The sequence below is a fragment of the Octopus bimaculoides genome, chromosome 14, assembly GCF_046866305.1.
Source record: "Octopus bimaculoides isolate indiv1 chromosome 14, ASM4686630v1, whole genome shotgun sequence".
Taxonomy (NCBI): Eukaryota; Metazoa; Mollusca; class Cephalopoda; order Octopoda; family Octopodidae; genus Octopus; species Octopus bimaculoides.
The window spans coordinates 60,626,330-60,638,695 of NC_142941.1; the positions used below are offsets into that span (position 1 = coordinate 60,626,330).

Consider the following 12,366-nt stretch of genomic DNA (forward strand, 5'->3'; position numbering starts at 1 on the left):
ACAAATGATGAGGGAGCTTCCACATGGTCGCTCAACCTGCTAAAAATGGCAGCCAAATTCCTTTGAAATTACACCATACTATTTTTAAAAAGTAGAAGGACACATTGCATAATCTAGTTTTAGGAGTACTAAAATTTAAAAAAAAAGCAAAGATGAAATGGTCATGGCAAGAATGCCTTGGATTTTGTCAGCTCAATCAGAGTTAGCTTGGGTCTAAACAACAACACAAACATATGCACACAGAATGGAGTAAAAACACCAAAAGACACAAAAAAAAAAAAAAAAAAAAAATGTCTCCAAGATAATAGAAAAATTTTGAGACTAACTCTTCGTAGAAGAGGACACCAGACCAGTAACTTCCAATGACAATGCTGATGAGAGCCAGAAGAAAGATGACAGCTTCCGTGAGTCCAAACAGTGTTGGTTGCGGAGAATACAGCTGGCATTTAATATCGTCACCAAGATACTGAAAGACAACAACAAAAATAAGTTACTTATTAGATCAATAATTGCCTTTATAATAATAATAATAATAATAATCCTTTCTACTATAATCACAAGGCCTGATATTTTGGGGGAGGGGGATAGTCGATTACACTGAACCCCAGTGTTTTACTGGTACTAAATGATAATTCTGGTGATGCTCTCCTTTGACTGGCTGGCTGCTACTTCTAGCAGAGTGAGATAACCACATATAAACAAGTTCTCTCATTTGGCTTGTGTGGTAGATGGTTTTAACTCTTTGCAATGAAATGATTACTAGCAACGGTGATAAGGCTAGTGTTAAATAAGAAAATAACTGGATAAGCACCTCAGGTCTTAGAGGTGAAAAAAAAAAAAAGGAAACTTGCACTTACTTTAATAGTGGCAAATTCAATATCTCTCATTAGAGCCACAGTGATGTTGATGTTCATGTAGTCAGTTTTATTACCCCCAGGGATAATCTGTGAAATCAGGACACAAAAACCAAGATTACATACAAGTCAGAAAAAACATTTTACATGTATAATATTACATCATAATAAAAATGTTATCTTTCCTTTCAGGTTTCTCTAAAATGCTCTGAATTAACCCCTATAATATATTTCTGCATTTCACCTCTTTGCATTTAAACCTGCCATATCTGGCCCAAATATTCTACTTGTTTTAGGTTCAAACAGGCCATATCCAGCCTCTCATGCCTACCCTGCAACACTGTTCTAAAAGTAAACAATCACACCATCAAATTCTCAAAGCTACGAGATATTACAGGATTAATTCAAAACAATGTGACTAAACAAGTATTACCTTTCACTAAATACTCACATAGAAACTAGTTAGTTCAATACAGTTCTATATTTAAGAGATGAGGAATTATGTACATTATTTACATTTGACGGATATTTGTCCTCATCTTGTTTGTTGTTAACACGTTTCGGCTGATATACCCTCCAGCCTTTATCAGGTGTCTTGGGGAAATTTTGAACCTGGGTTCTCATTCCTAAGGTATGTTTTGATATTATTATTATTATTATTCAGGTCACTGCCTGGAATCGAACTCGGAATCTTGGGGTTAGTAGCCCACGCTCTTAATCACTACGCCCACAGGCATATGGCGAAGTGGTTAAGAGTGCAGGCTACTAGCCCCAAGATTCCGAGTTCGATTCCAGGCAATGATAATAATAATAACAACATTGAAAAATACCTTAGGAATGAGAACCCAGGTCTGAAATTTCTCCAAGACACCTGGTGAAGGCTGGAGGGTATATCATCTGAAATATATTAACAACAAACAAGATGAGGACAAATATCCATCAAATGTAAATAATATAGTTAGTTCAATGTATGTTACTCTTCTTGCTAGTTCACAACTCCTATTTGTCATTGACAAAATATTTATATCAAAAACATTCTTATCTACCAACTCATTATCATATAAGCTGTCAGCTAACACTTATGAACCATCTAGTTTCCTTTTCCATTTTATAGATAAACAGCTGGAGTACACACAACTTCATCTGATTTTTTTCTCATTTGAATCATTACTCCATTAGCTGTATTGATTTTATTTATCATATCGCCTTGCCAATTCATTATTTGTAAAATACCTGCTGGACAAAGTCAAGTACTATTTTAATACAAATGGCTCAATTAAAATTTTTTTTTTTTCCAGACCCTTCAAGTGAATACACTAATGCAGGGGTTTCCAAACTGTGGTCCGTGGACAGCAAATACTTTTTATGGGTAATTTGATTTTATATATGTTTTTTAATCGAAATCTTTTAATTGACAATAAACCTATTTGTTAAATACTGTTAAATAAATAAATGTAAAAATATATGTTATTTTAAGCAAATATTTATGTATAAATTTCATAAGCATTTATAAGGGGGTCCCTAAGGTAAAGCCTGAAATATAAAGGGGTCCGCAAGTCAAAAAGTTTGAAAACCCATGCACTAATGTGTGACAATACTTATCTGGTAAGTCCAATGAAAGAACCACAATGAAATCAGAAATAAGTTTGAGAGGAAATTCAACAAAGCACAGCCAGCAGATAAAACAATATGTAAACTAGAGGACAAATTCAAATGAACTGGCTCTGTCGATGATGAAAAAAGAAGAGGATGTCCAAGTAAGTCAGAGAGTAATGTGAATGTTGAGACAAATTATTAATGAAAATCCAAGTATGACTGTCCACTGTGATTATTAGGCATAGACATGACTGTGGTTAAGAAATTGGCTTCCCAACCACATGGCTTCAGGTTCAGGCCCACTGCATGGTACCAACGGCAAGTGTCTTCTACTATAGCTCTGAGATGACTAAAGTCTTGTGAATAGATTTGGTAGACAGAAACCAAAAGAAGTCCATAGTATAAGTCATTTAACTTTTTGTTTCAGGCACTTAGACCGCAGCCATGCTGGGGCACTGCCTTGAAGAATTTTTAGTTGAATGAATTGACCCCAGAACTTGTTTTTATTTAACCCTTTCGTAGCTCATTCATTCTTTTCTTCGATATCTCCATATCTTCTGTTGAAAAACCTTCAAATTCGGAATCACTGCATGATAGCATGAAACTCCTCTCCATCTTCAAAGTTGAAAAAAATTAACCCCGCAAAAAATGTGGAAAAAAATCTTCCAAAATTCACTGAGTTCAAATATCATGCCAAACAATGTCTGAGACAATAACTCAACTGTTTGCAAAGTGAAATCAGGTGTTTTAACAAATGTACTAACGAAATTTGGGTTCAAATATACATTTAAATAACAATGGGTACACTCGGCCAGGTTAGTAACGAAAGGGTTAAGGTTAGTACTTAGTCTATTGGTCTCTGTTGCCGAACTGCTAAGGTACGGGGACGTAAACAGACCAACTCCAGGGTGTGATTCAGGGAACATTTGGCTGATATTTCTAGGAGGTCCAGTGAGCACACAGAGGCTTTCATTAAGCACATATAATTTCCAACAATTAGAACTGAGTGGAGAGGATGTCACCTCCCAGATTCTGGTATTATGCTAGAAAAGGGGTTTGTTTACTGGTCAAGTATTTCTCCTGTGCCCCTATGCTAGACTCACCTGACAGGAATTTTCATGAGGAAATAAATTAACAAAATTGTGATAAGAATCATGCATCAATGGGTGACTGGTTCTTTTATCATTTGCTTGTTTCAGCCATTGGAATGGGACCATGCTGGTGCCATACTCCAGTGAGTTGAGTGAACAAATCGTGAGTTTAGTTGAACAAATCAAAGCAGTACTTCTATTAATATCTTTTTGCTGAATTACTAAGCCATAGAGATATAAATGAGCCAACACTGGTTGTCAAATAGTGGTGGGGAAGTGCATACACACATGCATATTATGGGCTTCTTTCAGTTTCCATCTACCAAATTCATTCACAAGACTTTTGGTCAGCCCAGGGCTACAGCAGAAGTCACTTGCGCAAAGTGCCAAACAGTAGGAACGAACCCAGAGCATTGTGGATGAGAAGCAAACTTCTTACCACACAGCCACACCTAGATGAGATCAGTGGGGCTGAATCCAAGAAAGAACTCAACACTGCAAGTTAAAGAACTACTTTGCCCATCATTACAGTATCATTGCATAGGCTACTCTGTCATACCTATTTACAGCTAGGTAGACTGAGACATTGGAGTATCTTAGTTATGATATACAAGACAGTAACAGGGGCAGGATTTGAACTGGTGACTTGTTGGCTAGTTAATCAACTAGCCTACCTATTGGGTACTTGCTTCCTTCCTCTTGCACCCATACACACTACAAACGAAGCAAAAATAAAACGTTCACAGATAGAAACATATTAGAAATATAAAAACATTGAGAACTTACCAGACTTTCGTTACTTGGTGAAATGTTTATAATGGCAACAGCACCAAGTTTGGCAACGATAGATGCTTTCACAGAGAAGCTGCAATCACCACGCATCACTGTGACCACAGTCTGACTTAGGTTGGCACCAGCGTATGCATCTTCGGAGCACCCGGTGGCTGAACTAAAGTCGACCAGACGGTAGAACTTCTGAAATGGCATAAACACAAAAATTCTTCAGAGAAAATTGACAGTACACAGGAAAAGACTTAGATCTTAGTGGCACGTAAAAAGCACCATTTGAGCATGGCTGATGGCAGTGCTGCCTGACTGGCACCTGTGCCAGTGACATGTTAAAAGTACCCACTATACTCTCACAATGGTTAGTGTTAGGAAGGGCATCCAGCTGTAGAAACCTTACCAAATCAGATTGTTGCCTGGTGCAGCCTCATAGCTCACCAGTTCTCAGTCAAACTGTCCAACCCATGCCTGCATGGAAAGCGGATGTTAAACAATGATGATGACTACACAGTTTTGAGCTTATCAAAATTCTCATCAATGATCACTTAATGTGAGTCAAGATCCCATCAGACAACAGCAGAGACACATAGAGAACATCTTAAATCACACAGAATCAGTTAATTTATGTATTCATGTCAGCTTGTCAATTAAGGAAATTACTACTACATCAACATCGTCATTAATTTATGCTAATAAGGCTTTGAGGATGGTGATGACGATGATGATGGTGGTGGTGGTGGTGGTGATAGTGGCTATGGTGGTGGTGGTGATGATGATGGTGGTGGTGGTTGCGGTGGTGATGGTAATTATGATGATAGTTGTGGTTATGTGGGCCTTGCAGTTTATTAATATGGTGTTGGTATTCATTGTAGTTATGATGATGGTGGTGGCTATAATGGTAGTGATGGGTGTGGCTATAATGGTAGTGATGGGTGTGGTGCTGGTGTTGGGGGTGACGTTGGTGATGGTAGTTATGGTGATTTCAGTTTCATGTCAAATCTAGGTAAAATTTCCCAGAACACCTGCTACAAAACAAGATACAAAGTGTTAGCTTACAGCTGCCGACTGGCTTTCTGGTAGCACATGAAACTCATGGTTGTATGGGATACAGAAATGTACCCTCTCAGATGGGTTCTCCTCTCCATATGCACTCAATACTGCTCTGTCTTCCAAATTCTGGCCATTTGCCTGCAAAATGTAACAAAAAGAATATTCTTTATTAAGAAATTTTTTTTTTTATAAGTTGAAATCATACCCCTGAAATGTTTTGACGACAGACAACAACAAAGATAATTACAAAATCAAAAAGAAAAGGCTTATATTTCATTAGATTTTTATTGCTGTATCCTACCATCACCTCCACCTCCTTCAACCAACATATTCTAACCATTCAAAAATTCAATGACCCTGTTTTAATCCCGTTTGTTTGAGATATTCACGACTAGATTATTTACTTCAGTGTCAGTTTGGCTATCTCAAAAAGAATGGATCAAGATTCCTCTCAATGAAGTCAGGAAGCTGTATCAATCAATTCCTAGATGCATCGAAGCTGTTCAGAAAGCCAAAGGAAGACCAACTCCATATTAAATAAATATTCATTGAATTTAATACATGTTCCAATTATTTTGTCCAACCCCTGTGTATGTATGTGTATATATATATATATATATATATATATATAGGAAATGATTTGTACATTAAATTTACAATCCCACTCTATTCAACATAGCCTATACTATGTGACCTAGAAATTGAATAAAAAGAAGTAAGCCACATGGAAAGAAAGATATCAATAAAAATACCTATGACAACATAATAGATTTCAGATATTAATGATTATGGGAGTTAGTCATGTGAAATATTGGGTTATCCCATAAATAATGTAGTTTTTTTTATACACTTCTTTTATTTTTCAAAATGATAAACAAAATTCTTTTTTTGATCTAAAATATACTCTCCATTTTCTACAATGCTCTTCCAAAATTCACTTGTCTGTGACAAAAAAATACTCCTCCAGTACTGTTCTGACTGAATTCATATTTTTTCTGTCCAAATGATTTTGAAGACTGCGGAATAAATGATAATCATTTGGGGCAATGTCCAGTGAACATAATGTTCCAGCCTTTGGTATATCATCCTAGGGTGATATTCCAAAGGCTGGAACAGTTTGAATGGGAAACGATACCCCACACATTATGTTCGCTGGACATTGCCCCAAATGATTATCATTTATTCCGCAGTCTTCAAAATCATTTGGACAGAAAAAATACGAATTCAGTCAGAACAGTACTGGAGGAGTATTTTTTTGTCACAGACAAGTGAATTTTGGAAGAGCATTGTAGAAAATGAAGGAGGATTTTGTTCCACCAGGATTTTCAGGATGTCCTCGTCGAGCTCTACAGATCTTCCAGGATGAGGTTCGTCTTTTAGGCTGTAGTTTCTGGCTCAAAATTTCTGGAACTACCATTGACACTGGCTTATGCCTATTGTCTTATCCCCATATACTGCATTAATATTCCTCACACTTTCTGTGCATTGAACTCATAAAGCAAAAGATGCTAAATATGCATAGTGACTCCCATTATAGCTTTGAAAAAATAACTTAAAATCAAACTGCACTCTTCAAAACTTGCACTAAGTATAAGGACACGGTAAAATTACAACATGCTTTTATAGCAAGTTGATGCAATTGAAAACAACTGCAGTATTTATGGGATGACCCAAGTCACACACACATAAGAACATAGTAAAATAATGTGTCTCAGATATTGGGGACTATACCAGTTAGTGTAGAATATATTCACATACATTCAGATATCACCAATGAAAAAAAGAGGTCATCTCCACAAACAACATTAGGCAGTCGAGAGCTTGTCATGTCCTTGATAAGATCATAGGGCCCTATCAACCTTATGTTGCATCTGCTAGTTTGCCGATTCATTTACTGAGTGTAATGTGTATACTTTACTATGATAGTAATACTAATGAAGTGAGGCTGATTTGCCATTTAATAAGACTAGAGAGTAACATGACAAGTGTGAATTGAAAAGAAATGGGAGGAAGAAAAAAAAGTACTTGATATTGTTAAACAGAGTGAAATAATATTTGCTCAACACTGAGGTTGCATGAGTCGATTCTTGGAGTTTCTCAGTTCCAATCTTGGGCAACTGAATGAACATTGACACTTATGGCTGAGTAGTTAAGAAGCTTGCTTTTGCAATCATGCTTTCTACAGGTTCAATCCTGCTCTGTGGTACCTTGCGCAAGTGTCTTCTGCACAATTATGATGGTGACTCACACATACACACACCAGTACACGTATCCTAGTGAAAGAACTAAGGTATCTGCAAATATATTTGAGGGTTGAGATTCTTATATATTTATATAAATTCTTCTATTTATTTCAGTCATTTGACTGCAGCCATGCTGGAGCACTGCCTTTAGCCGAACAAAGTGACGCCAGGACTTATTCTATTGATCTCTTTTGCTGAACCGCTAGATTACGGTGACGTAAACACACCAACACCAGTTGTCAAGTGATGGTGGGGGTACAAACACAGGCACACACACGATGGGAAATGAAAGGAGGGTGGAAAATAATAACAACTTGAAGTATACACAGAAAAACGCATATGCGTACACATTTAGGTTAGCATGACAACTGAATGCATTGCATTATGTATATACATACACGAACATACACATATACTTACATACTAATCTAGTTTAGCTTGACAATTAACAACATACCACGTACACAAAGAATTTCTAACTAGTAAAATTGTTTAGTTTCAATCTCTCTTTATATCATTTTCTATGCAAACAAACACAAACCCAGAAACTTGCATGAAATCTATAGATCGTTATTTCTTTTGTTACTGAACAAAATTTTTTTTTTTAGTCAAATCTGAATTCTAGTCATCGTGAATTATAATTATTCCTCTCAAAGCAAATACTAACTGAATGCAGAGAAACAGTATCTGTTACACTTGAGACTGTCCATCTTGCTTATCTCTGTGGCCACAAAAAGAGTCCAGGAAGTTATTAAGTGGTTGACAAGCTAGCTAGAAAATCTCTACCCCAAACCACAAATATACTATCTAAAACAGGGGTTTTTAAACTGTGGTCCGCAAGGACAAGACAGGGGATCCGTGGACAGCAAATACTTTTTATGGGCAATTTGATTTTATATACGTTTTTTAATCGAAATCTTTTAATTGACAATAAACATATTTTGTTAAATACTGTTAAATAAATAAATGTAAAAATATGTTATTTTAAGCAAATATCTATGTATAAATTTCATAAGCGTTTATAAGGGGGTCCATAAGGTAAAGCCTGAAATATAAAGGGGTCCGCAAGTCAAAAAGTTTGAAAACCCCTGATCTAAAACACTGGTTCTCAACTGGGGTCCACATGACCTTTCGGGGTCTAATATAGGATTTTGTTGTTAAAAATTACATGCGATAAATTAGTTATACTTCCACAATACAAAAAATATTTTACCAATTTTTTTATACAATTCATAACAACAAAAATAGGATTTTTAAACATCGATGGCTATGAGGGTTTATCCTAATAAGATAGGAATCAATGGGGTACAGGGGTAAAAAAAAAAAAAAATGGTTGAGAACTTAAAATGAAGAAAAACAATATTAGGTGACACACCTACACACAAGTGCCCTCACGGACTTCGTTTCTTCACACCTTCCAGAAAATGGATATTTTTTAATGAAATTTTCTACAAATACCTTTCAGGTGGTGTAGATTAAAATCACCCAGAATTTAATGTAAAATAAAATCGAAAATTTGAAGGGCGCGCATAATTTTGTTCAAAATTTCAAGTTTCATTTCGCAGCTATCTACATATGTATCAGTATGCGTGCACGGCCACCACACAATAAATCTCAAGATAATCGTGATCTATACTATTTGAAAGGCATTTGAAAAAAAAAAATTCATTAAAAGATATAAATTTACATTAAAGTTATGAGGAAACAAAGTCGATGAGGAAGTGGCACACTTGTGTAATTATGCCCATTAGATAATGTACGTCCTACATATTCCTCGAAAAAGACGAGACGATCGCGACTGGAATACTTTTAATCACAGTTTTTTTTCACTGGTCAAGGTTGATCTGGACCTCAACAATCACAACAAAAAAGAAGTACCACATTCCCGAGTCTCTCTCTCTCTCTAACGAAATCTAAACAAACTATGAACCCCAAAGTCACTTTATGCGACGTAGTTTGTTGTCCTTGAGAAAGGCATGAACGTCACCACAACACAATCTCTCTAATCACACCACTCAACTCACACAATTCCATACCCTTCTTTTACAAATTTGTTGGTCAAGAAAAAAAGAAATTTAAAAAGGAGATAAAATTAAATAAAATTGGAAAAATAACAAGAAAAACTGAAAGTGAAGTGTCACAATAGTCGGAAGTTGTAAAATTTAGATATAAGTGGGTAATTTATAGTATATAAAAGAATCAAATTTCTTCGTGAGTGCATCTACTTATATACATTCATTCGTCAAACTAAAACTGATCTGTGTGAATGTATACATATATACACACACACACACATACTACGTGGTAACAATGTAATCAGGTTGTCAATCTAAACCTGTATGTATGCGTTTTTTTTTGTCTATAGTATGTTTACTATTAGGTTAGATATGCTTGTATATGCGTACTTGTTTCATTGTACATAGGCTGTTCATGTATGTGTGTGTATATATATATATATATATATATATATATATCATTATCTAGCTAGAGTGTGTGCCGCCCGGGGCAGCCCTTCCGCCCGCTCGGGACCCCACAAAAACACATATTGCCTAAAGCAGTATATATATATATATATATATATATGAAATAGTCTGACGATGGCTTAGCTGGCCGGAACTTCGAAATCACTGTCAACAACATTCTTGTACAAGAATAGATTTGTATTCTACTAAAGTATAGAATAACCTATCAGATTAATGTAAAATTGTTTATATAACTGAACATTAATAAATATACACACACTGTAATATGTGTGAATATAGAAACTCTATTACTTGATACATGTTTTTGTTTTTTTTTCTATTCGAAGCTTATGATTCACTCCATCCTATGACCGACCCTTCGAGCTGGCAAAAGGAAAATGGGTGCGCGCACACACATACAGTCATAATACAGGATCATAGTGTAATTCTAAATTTATATAACTTTAGTTCTATATGTGATAGAATCTTTGGTAAATTATAAGGTGGGGGTCCGGTTTCCCACCCCACTTTTTCCCGAACAAAAATAAGGGGTTTGTAGCATATTAGGTCAGGGTACTGGATTTCACGCAAAAAATCCGAGTTTTTTTTTTTTCTTTTTTTCTCTTAGTGAAAATCGTGCGGGTGAAAGAACACTTATTTTTTTTAAAATTAATTAATTGTAAAAACATTACTTTCTGGGGGACACGTAAAGACAACAGCTCACTTGGCCAGACTTAATTAATAGACATAAAGACGACGGACATGCTGGAAATTTTGTAAATATAATCTTTTTTCCAGTTATGAATTTTACACAATAATCCCACTTTATATAAAACCAAAAGGAATAAAACTGCACAGATTTCATAACAACCCTGTATGTATGTATGTGTAGGCGCAATGTGATACCATACAAGAAAAATACAGTCATCACTGAACAGGACTAAGAGTGTCAAGAGACCTATATTGTTATATTATATATATATATATATATGCATCTATATATACATGTAGATGTAGGTATGTACATACATGTACGTATATATGCCTATACTCATTTATTATTTGTATTATATATGTATAATATCATTTAGTGTTGACTGTCGGAAAAAAAATGTATTAATACCATAGTAGAGATAAATATTATTTTGGTCGAGTTAGTCTCTTATTATTCTGAGGTCTGCCAGTGAGTGCACAGGGTCTAGGGGCAAGGCATAACTTGTCTGAAGGCCCCTGTGCACCTAGCTACAATCGAAACCCAGAGCAACAAGAGACTGACCCGACCAAAATAATATGTATGTATGTATGTATGTATGTGTGAGTAAATGAATATATAGTATGTAGTGTGTACGAGTTCATAAGTAACACAATGATAAAACGAAAAATGAACCAGACAAGGTGATTATTTTTTTTTTCATTTACTAACCTGGCAGATCAGGGACCACAGCAACAGTATAAACACTTGGCACAAGTGGGGGGACACTTGTGGAAAAGATGCAGAGTTTAACATAACGAGCTAAGTTCTGCCCTTATGTACACATGTCCCCTTCTATACGTGTGAGAGCCTTATGTACGTACTATAGATATAGTATAGCTAGCTTTTTATATATACATGTGTGAGTTTGCGTTCAACGAAATTTACATATATGTAAATGTCTGTCTTGTGTATACTCCTTCGTCTTCCTGAATGCACACGTTCGATTACTTAATAGGACGGAAGTAAATTTGAAAATAACAATATAGATAGTAATTTAAATTATAAATAAAATGTTTGCCAGGGAGACGATAAAGGTCAAGATACTGTTGTCACATTTACACTTAATTGACAAGGCAGAGATTTTCTAGTAAAAATATTGGCTAATCTGGTTTGTCTATATTTATATATATATATATATATGTGTGTGAGTGTACGTGAGTGTCAGTGTGTGTACGTACCTATAATTGTATGTGTGGTTATGGGTAAAAGAGAGTGTAGTAAGGGGAGATAATTGTAATGCCGCGTAGACGTTTTAGTCTGGTGTATATTGTTGGTCAGTGTGTATACGAGTGTTGGTGTGTATATGTATGTGTGTGTACATATGAGGGGGGGGGGGCTAGGTCTGTGTGTCCAGGTCATTATGTGCCATATTATATTTAATATTTGCATCACGTTTATATTCGAGTCGGTTTCAAGGAACCCGTGTGTGTGTTATCTGTATATTTATATATTTATTTTCTACGTGTGTCTGTGTTTATATTTTTGGTAATATTTTCCGATTTAATATATGAATTGACATAATTTAATGAA

At 35.5% G+C, this 12,366-nt stretch overlaps 1 protein-coding gene across 4 annotated transcripts in view; it reads right to left on the reverse strand.

Moving 5' to 3' along the window:
- The window catches only part of LOC106876376 (signal peptide peptidase-like 2A), a 58,832-nt gene extending 46,777 nt beyond the window's left edge, over window positions 1–12,055 (reverse strand). For 2 of the 4 annotated variants that reach the window (XM_089363130.1, XM_089363132.1), the window contains exons 1-5: window positions 11,506–12,055; window positions 5,384–5,515; window positions 4,328–4,516; window positions 858–944; window positions 327–466 (exon numbers count right to left, since the gene is read on the reverse strand). In XM_089363130.1, the coding sequence (XP_089219256.1) occupies window positions 327–466; window positions 858–944; window positions 4,328–4,516; window positions 5,384–5,515; window positions 11,506–11,589 (632 nt within the window). In that variant the 5' untranslated portion in view covers window positions 11,590–12,055. The remainder of the gene's footprint in view (window positions 1–326; window positions 467–857; window positions 945–4,327; window positions 4,517–5,383; window positions 5,516–11,505) is intronic. The other 2 variants (XM_089363131.1, XM_089363134.1) reach the window with 2 other exon arrangements.
- Between the last annotated feature and the right edge of the window lie 311 nt (window positions 12,056–12,366).